This window comes from Erythrolamprus reginae, unplaced genomic scaffold (assembly GCF_031021105.1).
Source record: "Erythrolamprus reginae isolate rEryReg1 unplaced genomic scaffold, rEryReg1.hap1 H_10, whole genome shotgun sequence".
NCBI lineage: Eukaryota > Metazoa > Chordata > Lepidosauria > Squamata > Dipsadidae > Erythrolamprus > Erythrolamprus reginae.
The window spans coordinates 919,737-940,667 of NW_027248463.1; the positions used below are offsets into that span (position 1 = coordinate 919,737).

The 20,931-nt window shown below is 37.1% G+C and overlaps 1 protein-coding gene across 1 annotated transcript in view; it reads right to left on the minus strand.

The window, feature by feature from the left end:
- Positions 1–20,574, minus strand: part of LOC139155338 (low-density lipoprotein receptor class A domain-containing protein 3-like) — a 110,613-nt gene extending 90,039 nt beyond the window's left edge. Inside the window, exon 1 of the mRNA XM_070730472.1 lies at positions 20,433–20,574. Within this exon, the coding sequence (XP_070586573.1) occupies positions 20,433–20,520 (88 nt within the window). The 5' untranslated portion in view covers positions 20,521–20,574. The remainder of the gene's footprint in view (positions 1–20,432) is intronic.
- Positions 20,575–20,931: the final 357 nt, after the last annotated feature.

Genomic DNA, 20,931 nt, shown 5'->3' on the forward strand with positions numbered 1-20,931 from the left:
GCCCAAGGTAATGAATATTTGGGAGTGATTCCATTTCATACACCAATACCTCAATTAAACCTATCACTATGGGATTCTATAAAGTTAATAACAGTAATTTTATCATTTTATGAGGCTTCAGGACTTAGCATCCAGTATCAAACCATCACTTTGCAATGCTGAACTCCCTTGTGGTATTGCATTTTGAACCTAATTCAGTCCTCAGATAAGAAGTTTTAGGATAGGATTGTGCTGAAGATTTTAAATTCCTTATTTGTCCAAACACTCATCTATTCACATTTTTATTTATTAAGCATGCTCAGCACTCTATCCAATGCTAATGACACTTTGTATATTTTTATATACAAAGAGGGGGAAGGGGAAATATATTTTTTGCTTAACCAAATTTAAGGTGTTTTCCTGTTTCGGCATTCATCATAATTTTAGCAGTTTTCCCATTGAAATATTATGGCAGACCCAGGGAGAACTTAGTACTGTAATCATAAAAAGAAAGATGAGTTCTGCTTTGTAAAATAGTACAGAATTGTATATGAACAAGTAGTTCATTATATATCACATTTTTATTTATTAAGCATGCTCAGCACTCTATCCCATGATAATGACACTTTGTATATTTTTATATACAAGGAGGGGGAAGGGGAAATATATTTTTTGCTAAACCAAATTTAGGGTGTTTTCCTGTTTTGGCATTCATCATAATTTTAGCATTTTTCCCATTGAAATATTATGGCAGACCCAGGGAGAACTTAGTACTGTAATCATAATCATAAAAATCATAAAAAGAAATATGAGTTCTGCTTTGTAAAATAGTACAGAATTGTATATGAACAAGTACTTCATTATATAAAAAATATTATGAAGCAGGACCCACAGCAACTTTTAAGATTATGACTTAACAAAAGGAAGGAACAAAAATCCAAAATCAAAACAAGTAGTACAATTCTTTATAGAAAACACTTATAAATGCATCAGCTGAGTGCATTAAAAAAAATCAAATAAGTGCCACTTATTTGTGATGTATCAAAATTTAGGGAAGATGGTCCAAGGACAACTTTAAAGATACAGAAAATAAGCTATAATCATGGCACTTATAATGAAAAATACTTAAAGAAAACACATTTCAAAGCCTCTTCCAAATGATAAAAAGTAGAACTATGAATAAGGACATGTCTGTTACATTGATATTTGTTGCAGTCTTACTGTGTATGTATTTGTGTGTGTGTATATGTGTGTTTTTCCAGACATTGACTCTTAGTGTCAGCAGATCAAATCATTTTTCTAAGAGCCAAAAAACCTTCCAAAGCTCTATTCAAACATTATCCCTCTTCTTAATAGGTTTGTTTATCAAATATGGAATTCAAACATAAATCTCTCATAGGACTATCCATCCTTTTCAGAAACAACCAAAGTACATATGCAAAGCAATACTGGGAAGTGAAAGTTTATTATTGTTAAGATTATTTTAAATATCAGGGGCAATAAATATATTTGCTGCTTGCTTCAGAAAAATGGAGCAGGATTTCACACTTTGTGGGATAAATTATTTATACATGAGTAATCTTGTTAAGAAGAAAGTAAGGGATAAAGGTGTTGAACCAAAAGGAACCAAAAGTTTTTACACTAGGAGAAATCTTTATGTGAAAAATGGCTGAGTTGAAAATGACTTAAATCTGGAGCACAGGACCTGGATATAACCTCCCTTATTTATTTCTGTAGATGGATATTCTATATTCTTATCTGTAATAGGGAAACTAATTTAAAAATTTCCTCATGAGTATTCTGTTGAGTCAGCCAATTCTTGAATAAGGCATCAGTATTATCAACCTAGTAGATCCCTTGGTAATGTTTTATCAACTTTATGTTTATTAATTGGATTACCGTAAATATGGCATTCAAAATTATTGCAGTTACATTAAAAATTGGATTTTCCAAGAATCTTCATCTTTGAACTTATTTAATTAAACGGGAAAGATCTATCAATATTATTTTGTGTGAGCAAAGTTTTAATATTAAATTTGCTTTTTTTAAAAAGGATACTTCATCACATTTGGGTTCTATTTTTATTATTGTTACCGGTATATTTTATTTTATTTTGTATGAATTCACACAAATTAAGAAAGAAAATATGAAAAAAAAGGGAAGGGCAAGTTCATTTCACCACAGATGAATGTTAGAAAATACAAGGAAGCAGTATTGGAAATCTTGCTTTCCTTCACCCAGTAGACAATAAATCATTTTTAAAATCATGATCAAATTCTTCAATATAATGATGAAATAACCTTTTCTACCAGTGATTTATTTTATGTACCAAGACAAATTCCTTGTGTGTCCAATCACACTTGGCCAATAAAAAATTCTATTCTATTCTATTCTGTGAACTTATGCAAGTTATCTCCTGTTTGGCAACATTTCCTCACAATAAGTTATTTTTCTTCTAATATATGAATATTACATCACTGATTTAGTGTACAATAGAACCTATTATTAAATTTCAGTTAAAATAAATTTTTATTTTTATTTTTAAGATTATACTATTACACATAGTTTCCAGCAACAACTATTAAAATCTAAAGCTTCTTTCAGGTGCATCCTAATACAAGTATTATTATAAGTTTACTTGAATTAAAAACGCAATCATCTAAAAATCAAGAGTCCAAACCTAAAAGAATCCATCATTCTTGCTAAGTAGTACAGATGTTCTGGGTATTTTATATCCAAAATATATTAGCAAATACAGTGTTCCCTTGATTTTCACGGGTTCGAACTTCGCGAATAGCCTATATTTTCAAAAAATATTAATTAAAAAATACGTCACGGTTTTTTTTCATATACCATGGTTTTTCCCACCCAATGACGTCATATGTCATCGCCCAAACTAATAATTTTTGCAAATAAATAACAAAAAAATAATTATTATTAATAAATAATTATGTTTATAAATATCAGGATCACTAAGTGTCTTATTCAATGGTGAGTATCAGTAATAATGGTGAGTAAATGGTTGTTAAGGGAATGGGAAATGGTAATTTAGGGGTTTAAAGTGTTAAGGGAAGGCTTGTGATACTGTCCATAGCCAAAAATGGTGTATTTAATTCCGCATCTCTACTTCGTGGAAATTCGACTTTCGCAGGTGGTCTCGGAACGCATTCCCCGTGGAAATTGAGGGAATTGCAGCACCGGACTTACCCGGCAGCAGGCTTTGCTGGAGGGACCGGGAGACACCGGACCCTCATGGCGGCCGCCATCTTGAATCCCGAGCGAAGTCTCGTGAGATGAGACTTCGCTCGGGAGTTCGGGCCTGTCTGGCCCGGCTGCTGATTGGTCCGGGCGGGGCCTGCTTGCCCTATATAAGGGCGAGCAGGCCCGGGGCTCTTCCTTTTCGCCCGGACAGCAAGCCACGAGCAGACACCCGCCCGCCCTCCCTATTTTGCAGTGTGCTTAGGGGTCGCCATTAGGGGGCCGAATGGGAATTTTTTGCAGTTCTGCCTCTTAGCCGGGCTGTTTTTTTCCCATTCCACACTGAGGAGATGGATGTGCGGTTAGGGGGTGCTTGCATTTATTAGGTTAATTGGCTTACCTTTGGTCATTTGGGTAGGCAGGTTAGGGGCGGAAAACTGGGGTGGTTTAGCAACCGCGCGTTCTCCCTTGGGCATCTTTGGGGATGATTGACAGGTTCTCCGCAAGCTCATGGAGGGAGTGCCTGCCTGAGCAGCTGGGGGGAACCTGTCTTTGGGTCCTGCACCTTTAATTCCCGGATTCGGGGTAGCCGGTGGAACCCCCCTCATGCAAAGCATGGCAGGGTCGCAGGTGATGGACTGGTCCCTCACCTGGACTTGCATCGAGATACGCCCATGAGTTGCCCAGGAAGTTTTTTGTCATAACGTCATTTCCGCCCCGGAAGTATTTGTTTGACCCTGCAGGTCCATTTCCGGGTCATAGTTGATTATGCTAATTTATGCAAATTTAATGAATAAATTATGCAAATTTATGTTAATAAAAATGACCCAGTTTAAATCCAGCTCTTGTGTCCGTGTCGTTACTCCGTCTCTCCAGCAACACTGTATAACAATTTCCCAAGACACTGAGTGAGAAATCATCAGTGGAAGACAATTATTTTGTACTACTAACTGTTTCCTCAACCAGATGCCCTCTAGATCATTGGATATCAACTCCCATAATCTCAAAGGTAATATTGGCTGAAATAATGGACACTGAAATCAAAATAAATACAGAGCACCAAACTAAAAAACCCTGCATTTATATTGGAATTATATCAAAATATGGCCTGAGGATATACCTCATAAAGTTCAAAACAAAACAAGCGTAGGCTCTATTATAAGCATCACTCTTAGCTGGAAAGATAACTAATGCCTTGACGGATCACAGCTTAATTAAATTTTATATATTTTGCAACAGCCATTTGCAGAATAATTTTGTTATCCAAGTTACATCAGGGTAACAGAATATTTCTTATTGTTTTCTCTACATGGCTGTCCAAAAACAATTCCAGCAACTTTACTGGAAAAACATTTGCTGTTGATAAATACTTCCTGCAAAATCAGCATAAGGGTCTTGATATATCTTGGTCCTTCAGATATTTATGACCTAGGTACTGTAAAGCATCTTATAATAAGCTTGTCTTTTAGATTATATGGAGCCAAGCATACAGTTTTTGTTGGCAACAGGATGAGAATGATTTGTTAATGCCTTCTATGATTTTTTAAAAAATACTCTAGCATATAATCTTAGTACAATGGTAGTTTTCCTTTTCAACCCAAGTACTGTACTGCCATTTACCAAAAATCTGTAAAATCTAATAATTTAAATATATTTGATAATGTTAAAGATGTTAAACACAATTCCTATGAAAAAACCATCCATTTTTGTTTTGTACATTTATTCAGAGATCATCAAATAAATATGAAAACAAGTAAGTTTCTGCAAACACTGGATGTACATTAAAAGCACAACAAAGAATGTTCTTTCTGTGCCAACTCAGGAAGCTCAAGCTGTTTAAGGAGCTGCTGATACAGTCCTACACAGGAATCATTGAGTCTGTCATCTGCACCTCTATAAGTGTCTGGTTTGGTTCTGGAACCCAGCAAGATAGACAAAGACTTCAGAGGATAATTAGAACTTCAGAAAAAACATTTGCTACTAACTTGCCTTCCATTGAGAACCTGCACACTGCACAAGTCAAAAAGAGGACTGTGAAAATATTTATAGACAACTTATATCCTGGACACAAACTGCTTCAATTCCTACCCTCAAAATGATGCACTGGACACCAGAACAACTGGACACAAGAACATTTTCCCCCCGAATGCCATCACTCTGCTAAACAAATAATTCACTCAACACTGTCAAACTATTCACTGTCTGCATTACTATTACTATTAATCTTCTCATTGTTCCTATCACCCATCTCCTCCCACTTATGATTTATGACTGCATGACTACACTCTAGAAAAGGTCCAGAAATACTTTACTAGAAGAGCCCTCCACTCCTCTACTCACAACAGAGTCTACGCAACTAGACTTACAATTCTAGGTTTAGAAAGCTTAGAATTACATTGCCTTAAACACGACCTAAGCAGAGCCCATAAAATCATCTGTTACAACATCTTTCCTGTCAAAGTCTACTTCGGCTTCAACCATAGCACATGAGCACACAACAGTAAACCACTCTAAACTCGACTATTATTACACCTTTGCATACCACGAATACATACTTGACAAAACTAAATATTTATCTGTGATTGTAACTTTGTTGTTTGAATCTTTATGATTTATAGTTTCCTAGTATGATTTGATTGCTTATTTGTTCCAAATGACTATCATTAAGTGTTGTACTTTATGATTTTTGATGAATGTATCTTGTCTCTTATGTACACTTAGAGCATATGCACCAAAAACAAATTCCTAAGTCTGTGCTACTATTAATCTTCTCATCGTTCCCATCACCCATCTCCTCCCATTAATGACTGTATGACTGTAATGTCTTGTTTGTATCCTTATGATATCCTTATGATGGATTCTTGATGACTTTATTGTTTATTTGTACCTGGACTATCATTAAGTGTTGTACTTATGATTCTTGATGAATGTATCTTTTCTTTTATGTACACTGAGAACAAATGCACCAAGCCAAATTCCTTGTGTGTCCAATTATACTTGGCCAATAATCTGTTCTGTTCGGTTCTATTCTATTCTACAGCAAACAAATAATGGTTGCTTAGATTTTTGCAACTCAGCATATATCATCTTATTCAAGTTTAACTTTTCTCTTCTACAACTACAATATTATGAATCTGGGTCTAGCAAGACCCAGAAGCAACATTCTAAAACGAGACATATAAATGAACTTGCAATAGGAGAATTAAAATTTAAAACAGAGGTCATAACAGTTTTACATACAAAAAAAAGCAGCCTAAAAAAGGTCTATGAGTCTGAACAAAGATATCTTCTCTATGGGTCTTGTAATTTCCCCCTACACTGTATATATTCATGTAGAAGTTTATTAATAAATAAGCCAACCCTCAGATTTTGAACTAAAATACCATAAATAGTGTGCCATCTGCAAATAATCCTCAAAATTTTACTTATGTTTTAATTTTCACAATTGGCTTATCTGACGATGACACATTTTCTATGCTATTTCTTATGATATTATGGTTCAAAATATGAAGGTCTACATATATGCAGTTGGCCTTATATCCACTGAATATATGAGTACATTTTAAAAAGAAGAGAGAAAAAATCTAACATATATGCTTGTAGATAAGCCTGCTCCATTTAGGGCAGTGTTTCCCAACCTTGGCAACTTGAAGATATTTGGACTTCAACTCCCAGAATTCCCCAGCCAGCGAATGCTGGCTGGGGAATTCTGGGAGTTGAAGTCCAAATATCTTCAAGTTGCCAAGGTTGGGAAACACTGATTTAGGGAATGTCTTTTGGTGTTAAAAAACTTCTTGGGTTATCTGTAAGTATATACTGTAAATTAAAATCAGATGCACAAAAAGGCAGTTTTTGAAGGATTAAATTTTAATATATTTCTATGACATCTAGTAAAGGGACCTGTGATTGGTAATATGTGACTTTAAGAAATATTTCATCAGGGTTGTGTGGAGTGGAATACAGATTATTTTTCTGCAACTGTGAAGAAAGTAGTCTAGAATTTTCTCTTTCGAATAGAGGAAAAAGGATGGAAAGATTTAAACAGCTTTTTGACTCTGTCACCCCCGCCCCAATACACATCCAGTGCTTTCTGAAGCTTCTAGGGGTTAAAAAATGAGCAAAAGGAAAAATATAAGTGATTGCATGTCATGTCTGGTTTAGCCCTAAGCTTCACATCTGTTTCTATCTCCTTAACTCTGCTAAAAATAAATGTCTGTTAACTTCAAACATTCCACCCTAATAGCACTAGTAGTTTAAACAAGAGCTGGGAAATTTTTTTGTGCCAACTGAAAACTCATCTACTCTTTGCCATAATGTTAGCATATCACATTACAGAATGTGTGTATCGTAAGGGGTGTTATGGTCAAATGATTCAGACAGCAGCTCTGTCTTTGCAGAGACACATTAATAGTTGCCTGGAATTTGAACATTTTCACCTTATTAATTTGATTTCCAAAGATAATATGGATGAACTATATTTAGTAATTTTGGCCTAGAACCCAGAGAATTTGCCTGCAAATGAGAAACCTTTAAACCTTTTCAATATTTGAGAACAGAATTATAACTGAATTGATAAAAAGAACAACCCAGGTTCCGTTTTCAGTGTTTGTCTGTGTAGACATATACTGTATGTGTCTTATCTTTTGTAGATCCTTGGATTCCTTTCTCCTGTTTCTTGTTCTACTCTCTTTTTAATGTTTTATGTTGCCCAGAGTTGTTATTGAGTTAGGTTACAAATTTGATAAATATTTTTGAACTCACTAGAGACTTTTGTATCAATATAAAACAAATTCAGTGTTTCAGCCCTCAAACTAAGGAATGAATCCTCATGTGGTTCACATGACAAAACCCTTGGGCTAGATAAAGAGCAATTTCTATAAAAGTGCAATCAATTCTTTAAAATGTTATTGTTATCACATCTTGGCCTCCAGAAAATATTTTAAAATTTTGTACCATATACAAAACAAACTGCACATAAAGGTCATAATGAAATTTACTGCAGGACAACAAAGCTGTACTTAGCCCATTTTCTCATAAAAAAGGAGGGAGGGAAAGTCGTAAAGAAAGATGGGTCTGACATCAACTAAATAGGAGAAATCTGTGGATGCTTTGAATCCATATAAAATCTTCTCTACATTCCTTCACTTTCCAGGAGAAATTCTGAAAAATCTGGCTTTGACCCAAGTTGGAATATTAACATTCATAAAAAGGCATATTTATGTATATTTTAAGGTGCAGAAAAATAAAAAAACCTTTATACCCACAGACATTCATAAAAAGGCATGTTAATGGATGCTTAGAGATAAGGTTAAATACAATAGTCCAACTATTTCCTGGTTCCCTCGATTTTCGCGGGGGATGCGTTCCGAGACCGCCCGCGAAAGTCAAATTTCTGCGAAGTAGAGATGCAGAAGTAAATACACTATTTTTGGCTATGAACAGTATCACAAGTCTTCCCTTAACACTTTAAACCCGTAAATTGCAATTTCCCATTCCCTTAGCAACCATTTAGATTATTACTCACCATGTTTCTTTATTAAAGTTTATTAAAATAAATATTTATTAAAGGTGGACGAAAGTTTGGTGATGATATATGACGTCATCGGGCAGGAAAAACCATGGTATAGGGGAAAAAAACGCAAAGTATTTTTTAATTAATATTTTTGAAAATCCGTGGTATAGACTTTTCGCGAAGTTCGAACCCACGAAAATCGAGGGAACACTGTATTCCAAATGGATATTGTTCAAGGTGTTTAAATATAATTTAGGACTAATTATTATTGTTCTACAACATAATCCACTATGGGAAAACAAAAGGTTAGAAGAGATCTTCATAAAATCAGACTAAACAATTACTTTTGTGCTGCCAATTTTATATGCTTAAAACATCATACTTGAGAGTGTAGAAGTAGAATTTTAATACTATGACCAAATTTTCATCTAGCATTATATGAACAAAAGGTGATGGTATTTTTTTGCATTTACTGTTGATCTTATCCTGACAATGTTGTACATCTAATTAGCACCATAAAAAACATAATATTGTGCATGTACTGTAAATTGCACAATATAATAAATTCTGCTGCACCAAATTTCTAAGAAAACAAAATCTGTTCTAGATGGATGCAATATCAATGGAAGATATGAATGCTGTGCCTGGTAGGTGGTCTTTAAATCAAAAAGGTGAAGGCATTATGCCACAAATCAAGAGAAAACCTTGAAAGTTGTTAGCAAAAAAGAGTACCTTCTACAAAGAGCTGCTACACCACATTCATTTATTATCACAGCAGGATGACTAAAGTCAACATGCACTTTATTTTAAGGCAATTTTTTTTCTCTATACCGGAAGGCCTGGAAAATGCGTGCAAAATTTCAAAAATAAAGCAGTTTTTAAGTTCTAAATGTAAAGCAACAGAAATAGAGTTTTGCTAAGTTACAAAAATGAACAAAGATGAGATATAATAGGGTTCTTTGATGAACAGCAAAGACTAGCTTTGTGGTAGAATATATGCTTTGTCAATAGAGGGTCCTATATTCAACCCAAATATTGTGTTTTGGCTAATTGTTCTTTGCATTGCTTCAGCAAACAGCAGATTATTCTCCTCTGAGAATTATGTAGCATTGTGCTTTATTATTATTAGAGTTTTCATCTTGACTTTCCACACTGTTCATTTCATGTGTCAGAATCAACAGTTTCATTCCAATAATCCTTTAGAATATCAAGAAAGGTTTCTAATATTAGTTCTATTTATTTGGTAACTGAATGGGAATGGTAGACAGTAAATTATGAACTTATTCCTTCTAATCATTTGAATCTGTATCCTTCCTTTCATATTTCTATTTCACTTAGCTAAAATTATAACTGCATGCTATTTTATCATTCCTTTTTTGCAAAATGAAGTGATGACGGGGAAGAGAGCAAGCAATTTTTTTAATAATTAGGGTGTGATATACAAGAATAAAATAACTAGGGTTGACAAATTGCCCTAAGAAAAGCAGGACATTTTTTTGTCAAAAATCTCATTTACCCTTACCAATTAATATGTGCAATTAATATGTACTTTTTTATTTCTCCTATAAACTTGGAAATCAGAAACAAAATATTGTGAGAAAATCATGACATTGATACAATAGTCAAATATTTGATTTATTACATTAACATCTGTAAAACTCAAACACTTCTATAGTTAGTGTTTTTCTATTATTCTGATTTTGCCACTAATACAGATACAATTAGACTTCTTGTTATGAAGGTGAGCAGACTAATGGTTAAGTTCACTGCAGTGAGAACAACAGTGTGTGCATTCTTGGAGTTTATGTTGAATCTGAACATGGCTACATGTATCATTGGCTTTACATAGCCTTTAAGTAAATGATAGAATATGTTCCTCGGTGATATCTGCTTGTTCCAGATTTTTGGGGATTTATACATTCACATTAAGAGTCATCAACCAAAAACAGAACCACTTTTCTATTTTCTGCAGTGTATATTCTAGTCTAGTGTAAATACTGTACACAGTATATTCGTGGATAAGCTGAAAACCTTAAGTGGCAAAATACACCACCAAAATCAGTTTTGGCTTATCAGCAAGTATACTGTTCAAAAATAATAAAGGGAACACTCAAATAACATATCCTAGATCTGAATGAATGAAATATTCTCATTGAATACTTTGTTCTGTACAAAGTTGAATGTGCACAACAGCATGTGAAATTGATTGTCAATCAGTGTTGCTTCCTATGTGGACAGTTTGATTTCACAGAAGTTTGATTTACTTGGAGTTACATTGTGTTGTTTAAGTGTTCCCTTTATTTTTTTTAGCAGTGTATATATGGTAGTTGGCATCTGGTTTGCAAATCTTTTATCCTTACCTTCAAAATAATGAGCTCACATGTGACCGATGACAGGTGGCATCAGCAAAAATCATATGCAGAAATCAAAGATCGTAGAATCTCAATATCTCAATATCTGAGCACATGGACCCCTACTTAAAAGCAACCAACGCATTCTGTCATGCATCAACTATTAATTTTCATTTCATCTGAATATTCATAGGATCTTATTACTGGATATAAGATCTGCTTGAAGGCCCATTCAACAAAGGACAAGTTTGATTGAAAATGGATTAGTCCTGCTAGTAGGCTCTATCCTTATGGCAGTGAGGTGGTGAAGCATCAGCACTTCCTTTTCAGCCTGTTTTAGTTATACGAGCCCTATGTGATACAAGTGATACAAGCCCTATACAGAACAGGACTTATAGAACCTCTTGCAGGGATATGCAGAAGAATTTTCTCAGAGGTTGCTCAAATTTACTTGATGTTGGATGCTTGTTGCAGACCCAGAAGAGATCTTGGGAAGGAGTCATGACCAGTTATCTGGAATGGTGTGAACCTATTAGCCCTGAGGAACCTGGGGTCTCTTCTGAGCTTCAGAACTCCTGCTTGAAAAGCAGGTGGTAATTGTGACTAGGAGGGCCTTTAAATAGTTTCGTGTTGCATACCAGTTGTGCCCATTCCTAGATTGTGAGGTTTTACTTACAGTCACTCATATCTACTGTAATACACTCTCCATGAGCTTATTCTTGAAAATTATTTGAAAGCTTCATCTAGAATGCAATGTGGTAGCAATTAAAATGTGCTTCTACAACAGAACACAATAAATGGCTGCTCCCCCAATTCCATTGATTGCCAATTTACTTCTGGATCCAATCCAAGATGCTGGCTGAAACAATTATAACCTTTCATGGCATGGGGCCCAATTATTTGAAGTACCTTTCTCTGATTATATCTGTTCATCTCATGAGATCTGGTATAGAAGGCATGTTGCAGGCAACTCTCATTCTTCTCTCTAGCAGTGCCCATCTTAGAGAACATTCTCCCTCCTGAAATGGGATTAGTTACATCCATCAAGACCTGGCTATATCATTAGGCCTGAGGATTTCAATGGACTGGTGAAAATTCTACAATGGTTTCATTACTGTAGTTAATATTCTCTCTCTCTAGTGCCTTGTGGGTTTTTTATATAGCAACTGATTTATAGGAGGGTGAAAGTTCTTTCTCCAAGCTTGTGGATTGGTTTCCAAACATTTCATTACCAGGCTATGTAACGTCTTCAGTGGAGTTTAAGGGATGTTAGCGTTGTTCTGTTTATAAGGGCTTCAGCAGTGAGTGTGTCAAAATAGAGTCTTGAGATGGGTCAGGCTTATTCCATCAATAGACACATTGACTTACAACCAGTTTACTAATCCCTCAGAATCCAAATCAACTGCACAGCCAACCAGAGACAGCATTAATCTTCAACCAACCCATGCAATTCCCCCCCCCCCAGTTCCACCTCTCAATGATCCTGACCTGATGTAACCTTCCTATCACAACACCCCTCAAAAGGGTCTCACTGAGGACTCACACTTGCCCCATCACAAGATCTTCACTTGACACACCCACACCTGAAAGCCCTAATAAACAGAAGATTATTGTCATTGATATCCCTTAAACTCCACTGAAGACATAACCTAGCCTGGTAATGAAACACTCGGAAACCAACCCTCATCCTACACCTGAGCTACAGATATTTGCCACTATTGCAAACTGATTTATATTTTTAATAATGATTTTTTATATATACAGTATTTATTGTTTTGGTTCATTTTAGAAGAATACCCAAAGTCACTTTTTGTGTGATGGGCAATCATATAACTGTAATACATAAATAAATATTTTTTTCAGTTTCAATTTTAGATTTGTAATAAAGAAATGTACAAATATTTCCATGCTTATAATTTGCCATGAAAAATGAAGCATATGTCAATTATCTAATTTTGGCTGACTTTCCTAATATGTAAATACAATGGTCATAAACACAAAGATAACTGAAACTGGACACTGGGTGTCACTGTTGATTTATAGACAAATTTCTGAAAGCACATGGAACTAACAGAAAAGGTTCTTCCCACCTAACACACACATACACACGTACATACAAAGTATGTTTGTGTAAATGTGTTGTGGAGGAAGAGGCAATAATCAGATGTGTCTGGTTATCTTTAAATTTGGCTGCAAGCAAGGATGATACGCCATACTTGAAAAATACACCATCTGCTGCTTATTAGCTGACAAAAGCATCAACCTATCAATTCTCTAAGTAGCTGTTGCTCATTAGCCCACAAAAACTATTTTCAATCCTCAAATTATTTTAGACAGATGAAGATTATAGCTGATCGGGACAGGGAATAAAGAAAACCCTAAGAACTCAAAGGGAAATTAAATATGGCAGCACAGTCAGAATTCAGTTCCCAGTGAAGTTGATGACAAGACTCACCTACTGAACACTGTGTGATTTACAGCAGGGAGTCTGGAGAAAGAAACCACCTAGTGCTTCATAGTTATTTATTAGCAAACATGAAAAACTAAATGATGTATCAATATTTTTGAAGATATTCAACATTTTAAATCTCTTTTTTCCCCAAGGCTGACATTTTCCTCCTTTCATACTTTTTGATTTTTGTTTGCATGGTACACACAGACTCAGAGTTTGCAGCAGTTCTAAAGATCAGATCCTTCCCTTCCCCTCATTTACTAACAACTAATAAATTCAGGTGAATGGACAAATTCCTAATTGGCATGTCTAGAATGGACCTTAAAGCAAAAACAGTTCCACCAATCTATTTGTCATTTCTTTGAAAGATTGTAAATGATAAAAATATTTCCTCTATTGTAAAATAAAAGGAAATACAGTGGTACCTCTACCTAAGAACGCCTCTACTTTTCTAGATAAGAACCGGGTGCTCAAGATTTTTTTGCCTCTTCCCAAGAGCCATTTTCCACTTTCCAAACCCAAGCCTCCAAAACTATAACCGGAAAAGGCAGGGAGAAGCCGCCATGGGGCCTCTCTAGGAATCTCCTGGGAAGAAACAGGGCTGGAAAAAGTGGATAGAAGCCTCCATGGGACCTCTCTAGGAATCTCCTGGGAGGAAACAGGGCCTCCACCCTCCCTGTAGTTTTCCCAATCCCACACATTATTTGCTTTTACATTGATTCTTATGGGAAAAAATTGCTTCTTCTTACAAACTTTTCTACTTAAGAACCTGGTCATGGAACAAATTAAGTTCCTAAGTAGAGGTACCACTGAATTCCAGGTTTCTAAAAATTTCATCTTTCTAAAAATAGTTTGCATAACATATAAAGCAATAATTAGGATTACATGTTTTCCTGACTTCTCTGCTACAAGCAGCCACCTCAACGTGTACACAGAAAAAATAGGAAAGTATCTATTTTAATGAGTACCAGGAGATACTAAGACAGCATTAAACAGTAATATGGGAAATACAGGGAACTATGCATCCAATCACTGAAGACCAATATAAATAACCATAGAGAGGTACTATCTGTTATATCATCTTTTTATTTGAATACAAATATCCTGTCTCTCCCTGACGTGGGAACCACCTGCTGGACAAAGGGAGACCTTTAGTTTGATGGAAGAGTGTATCTGTAGCTCAAGATTGAACAGTGGGGTCCACCTCTCTGAACGTGGTGGTTTTATCATCATCATTATTATCATTATCATTGGTATCATCATCATTATCATCAAGAGCCTTCCAAGGTTGGTAAAAGGAGGGCCCAGATTGTTGGGGGCAATATGTTGACCCGCTTAAAAAGGGCTATAAAGCACTGTGAAGCTCTACAGAAATGGTATTGTATCATCATCATCGTCATCATCATCAATGATGATACCTAGTTTGATAATGAAACAGATGCAACAAAACCACCAAGCTCAGAGAGCACTAAGGACCCCATGGAAATCCTTATAGACTGACATTTCCTGAATAAAATAATTTGATTATGAATATTTACTGTAAATATTTGAAGGACATCTAAATTACCATTTGAATGTTTCTGAAAACATCATGTACAGAATAACACACATTAGGAAAGAATAACTACTAACAAGACTTAAAAATTTATTTAACTAGGAATCTTTTTTTTCAGGATAAAAAACCTTTTATAAGACTTCAACACTTGTCAACATGTTTAACAGATAGGTTAATTAGAATACAAACAAAAGTTTAAATTTACTCAGAAGGATTTCATTTCTCATGAGTGAATTAAAAATAATGCTGCAGAGTTCTTTATTGTTTAAAGTTATGCTAAAATATCTAGTTCAAGAACATGACACAGAAATCGTACATTTATTTATTTGACTTGTATGCCACCTGGGTCATAAAAGTGACTCACAGCAGGTGCTGATTTCAATATTTCTGCAGTCATATAAGCTACTTTTAAAATTAGATTTCCGTAAGAAAGAAACAAAAAGGAGCTTGCACACTGCATGCTTGATATTTTATACAATTAAAGAAATGTTATGTGAGAATGACCTTGAGGAACAAGAAGAGATGCTGCTTAGGAAACAACTAGATAGGAGTGGGAGGAGCCCCAAGTGCCTTAACAGAGAGACTTAAGAACCAGCCCAAATTGATCAGGCAAGTGACAGCAACAGATTTATACTTTAAGATTTACAAGATTATGCTAATGTAGGGCTCAAAGTGAAGTTGTGTTTTCTATCTGGTTTGCCTGGGAGAACTGACAATTAAGTATTGCTGCTAGCCAACAGTATTTTGTAATACTGATGCATGGAAAAATATCCAAAGGAAGAGAATATATGTAGTTCAGGGTTGAACTCCTTGGTTCTCTATTGATTGGTTGTTTGATTGCAGATGTTTCACTACCCAACTAGGTAACATCACCAGTCACTCTTCAAACAAACCTCTTCTTATGACCATTCCAATGTATTCATCAATAGAAAGTTGGATGCCTAAAGGTTCTGAGTTAGCATATGTGTTCTAGATATATCTTGGCCTAGTTAAATTAGAGATAAAATAACCCACCCACCCCAGGATTCATGTTTTTTATTAAATTTCCATCTTTGAATGTCTAAGTCCCTGTTCCATTTTTTTCTTCCAGAATAAAGCGCAAAGCTCAAGTCTAAACTAGTCAAACTGACTGAATGGAACTGATTATACTGAATATATTGAATCTATTTTTACAGTTCAGTGTTAAGAGTAATTGATATCAATTATGATTAGAGAACACAGCTGTGATGCCTAGTTGATATTTTCGAAATAGTTGTTATGGACCTGCTCCTGTCCAGGGAGGGGAGGGAGAAAATAACTATATACAAAACTGGGATTTCTTACCTGTGGTACACAGATGCGAAATGTTCTTGTCCAATTGGAGACTATAATTCATGTAGTCTCCAATTGTACAATCCAAGAGTATTCATATTTTACAAGTTTTATGGGCACATAAGATCTTTTATTTAGTTCACTATATTCATTCTTTTGTGCCAGGTTAAACAGTGGACTTATTTTTTCCTTCACTTATTTGTTATAAATCTTTACAGTTCTTATCATTCATTCCATTTTCAAAGGTAAATTAAGTCACCCTTATACATGGAGACAGATTTCATATAAAAAGAAAAATACAGTCTGCAGCCGATCACAGTAACTTGAACCAGAAACTATAAAGGCAGTTTTCTATTTTCCCCCCTTTGTTTCTTTTAGCTCCACTGTCACTGTAGGATAGCACAGTAAATGAATCACCCGCTCAAAGGTTTTTTTCCCCTTTACTCTTGTTCAAATGTATTCATGAATTTTGCTATTGCTACTATGCAAAGATAAGGAAAGATGAAAAAAGAACAGGATGATTATCTCTGCATAGGTGAAATAAAAATGACCTAGCTAAAATATTTCAATAATCTAATCCATTTTGGGAAGAAAAGAAAACATATGAACATTCTTAAGAATCCCAAGATTTAAACTGATTCAAATGAAAAAAAATCAGTTTTATGAACTGGGATTTTACAACTGTTTAAGATTTTATCAGCAGTTACAGTGCTTTCTCTCCCACCAGAATTTTACTAGATTCCATTTTATTCTCAGTGACAAAATAATATCCTGGATGTAGTTTGTGACCACTGCCAAACCGCTGCTGAGTCATTGATAAACAAAACATAAACTCTGTTTGGAACATTTCATTAATTCTCTATTTGCATGAGGGTGATATCATGCAATAGAGGAAAGTTATATGAAAACAGAAATAAAAAGCCTCTTGTGTGGTATGCGTATATATAAAATTTGCCATTCTATGTATGTATGTATGTACATATGTATGTATGTATATACATATACACATAAGGTTACATATTTTTGTTGTAAATAAAAAGGAAGGGAGCCTGTTTTAGATCTGTTTCGACCTTGATAGATCTATAACAGGCTCCCTTCCTTTTCACTTATCAGCAAAAATATGTAACCATGTAAATTATAGTTTGTCGACTATAAAAAAGAATTAACTGCCTTGGGAATGGCCCTGCCTGGGGCCGATAGGCAAAAGGAAAGCAAAGTTGCTTCCTCCCATATTTTGGAATACCAGGGTTATTTCAACAACTGTATGTATGTATGTATGTAACATATTTTTGCTGATAATGAAAATGAAAGGAGAAAATGGAGGGGACGAGAGGCAAAAAGGAAGCGTTATGCTCCCTCCCATATTTGGGTATACTAGGGTGATTCAACAGAAAAAAATGTCCATGTATGCATGCATGTATGCATGTATGTATGTATGTATGTATATATGTACAGTGGTCCCTTGACTTGCGCGTTCTCGATTAGCGCGAAACGCTGCAACGCGGTTTTTCAAAAAATATTATTTAAAAAATAAAATATTTAAATATTTAAAAAAAATTTTTTTTTAAAAAAAATTTTTAAAAAAAAATTTTTTTTTTTATTCTGTTCCCTGAATGGAGACCGCCGGCCGCTCAATCGGGCCGGCAGGGAACAGAATGGAGCCTTCCGCGGCGGGGCTGGTAAGGGGGGGAGCCGAGGGGGGAGCCGAGCCCAGCCCCGTGGCATTCGCATTCCTCCCGCCGGCAGCCGACTGATCGTGGGCTCCTTCGCAACCTCGGAGAGCTTCCTGGTTTTCGTGAGCTTTCATGCCCCGGAAGCTCTCCGAGGTTGCGAAGGAGCCCACAATCAGTCTCGGCTGCGGGTGGGAGGAAGGCGAATCCCCCGTGGGCTCCGTTATATTTTCCGCTGCCAGCCAGGCCATGCTGGCGGCAGCGGAACAATCGCTGGGTGGAAGGCGTGCTCGGCTCTGCCGCTCCAGCCGCTTTCGGCCGAGCCTCCCCGGCCAAGCAGCCAGGGAAGTCGAGCCAGGCGTGGCGGCGGCAGCGCTGCTTCTCCGGTCGCCCGGTCCAATCCTGCCTCCTGCGCCGATGTTCCCCGCTGCGACGGAAGGCAGTCGCTTGGCTAGGGAGGCTCGGCCGAAAGCGGCTGGAGCGGCAGACCGAGCACGCCTTCCACCCAGGGAGTCCTGCCCTTTCATTCCCGCCGACCACAGGGGCGAGGGGTGGGGATGAAGGGGCAGGACTTCCCGGGCGGAAGGCGTGCTCGGCTCTGCCGCTCCAGCCGCTTTCGGCCGAGCCTCCCTAGCCAAGCGACTGCCTTCCGTCGCAGCGGGGAACATCGGCGCAGGCCGCCGCCACGCCTGGCTCGACTTCCCTGGCTGCTCGGCCGAAAGGGGCTGGAGCGGCAGAGCCGAGCATGCCTTCCGCCCGGGAAGTCCTGCCCCTTCATCCCCACCCCTCGCCCCTGTGGCCGGCTCATCCAGGGGGGCGTGTGTGGACTGGCAAGCGGCAAGCGGGAAGACCAAGGGAAGGTTCCTTCAGCCGCCCAACACCTGATCCGCTCCGCAGCGCGGCAGCAGCGAGGAGCCGAAGATGGGGTTTCCCCTTTGCCTTTACCCCATCTTCGGCTCCTCGCTGCTTCCGCGCTGCGGAGCAGATCAGCTGTTGGGCGGCTGAAGGAACCTCCCCTTGGTCTTCCCCGCCGCCCACACGCAAACTCCACCTTCTGCGCATGTGCGGCCATGAAAAAAAATGGCGCACATGCGCAGAAGGTTTTTTACTTCCGCATCCAGTATAACGCGGAAATCGGTTAGCGCGGGAGGTCTTGGAACGTAACCCCCGCGCTAATCGAGAGATCACTGTATGTATGTATGTATGTATGTATGTATATACACACATATGTATATACACACATACACAGATGTAGGTCTTGGCGTATTTGGGTATTTTCCCATTTAGATTGAAAGAATCTTGGTGACGTTTCGACGAGGTCTCACTCATAATCCTTAAGCTCGAGTTTTCAGCTTCATGCTAGGGTGAACAAAGCGTGGTCGGAGCTGTCATTTTTCTATAAATGTTTGGGAGGGAGATGTGGAGTGCGGGTTTAATTGCTGTAAGCGGGTCAACAAGATTCTATCTATTTTACACAGGAAAAGACCCTAATACACCAAGACCTACATAACTATGCACATGAAAATCTACGAAAACAAGTATGCATACATACATACATACGTATGTACACACACACACACAGGCAAATTTTTATCAACAGTTGTAAGTATGAAAAACCGTCAAAAGTTACTTTTTTCAGTCCCGTTGAAACATCAAATGGTCACTAAATGAATGGTTGTAAGTTGAGGATTAAATGATGGTTGTATATAAACAGGCTTTTACGGTCTAGGTAGGAAGGAACAGACTTAGGATGAACTCTAGTTTTTGCAATAATAGCTTTCTGACTTCAAAGTTGGTTTATCTATAGTTATGGAAGGGGTTGATTCCACCTATGTAGAACAAATTAACAGTCTGGAGGTCTCGTGGACTTGCTTAATCAACTTGCTTAATCAAGCCGCCCCGAGTTTGCGGAGAGGGGCGGCATATAAATCCAATAAACCTAAACTGGTAAGACCATGCCTAGGTAGTCTATGCACAATTACATCTTATGCCTCAATTGAAACTTTCCTGGACTCTATTGCCTACCTCATGGCTGTACTACCACAGTTCATTCCCTTTGAAAACCATCTGGAAGCTTAAACTGGTTCAGCACCTATTAGCCAGGGTAGAGTGGTGGTTGCATCTAGATTTGTCCAGATTTGTCTGGCACTGATGCCACACAGCTTCTGATTTAATACAAAATGCTGCAAATCACCTTTAAAGTCCAACCTGGTTAACTCTAAGACCTGCTTCAAATTGAATTTGCCCATACTACAACATTTGGGAGAGTCCTTATTGAAGGTCTTGTTACTTCTCAGTACTATAGGGTAACTTGTCTGTCTCTCTTCTTATCAATCATTCCTGATATGCATCGTATGATATGCAACAGGTTTAAGTGTCACTATTCAAAGTTTAATATACTCACGGCATTCCTTCTCATCACTTTCATCAAAGCAGTCCGGCAGCCCATCACATTGCCAGGCTACTGGGATACAGCGTCCATTACTGCACATGAAGTTTCCAGGAATATTACATTCATTTGTAAAATTATTCCAAGGCAAGAGTTGGCTTTCTGTAAACCAGGAAAGATTTAAAAAGAGGTCAAGTTCACATATGCAGAAATTATTTTTGCATCTGAACCAATGTTGCTGGGAGACAAAAACTTACATACATACATGCACGCACACATACATGCACACACACATTCTATCGAATTACCCTGGTATACCCAAATATGAGAGGGAGCAGACTGCTTCCTTTTTGCCTCTCAGACCCTCCAGGGGCCACCCAGGCAGTTAATTTTATAGCCAAAAACTATATTCTATATGTGTAACATATTTTTGCTATGAATGAAAATGATAATGATAACAAAAATGAAGGGGGACTAGTATAGATCTAATTCAAGCTATTTAGCTGTCATCAGC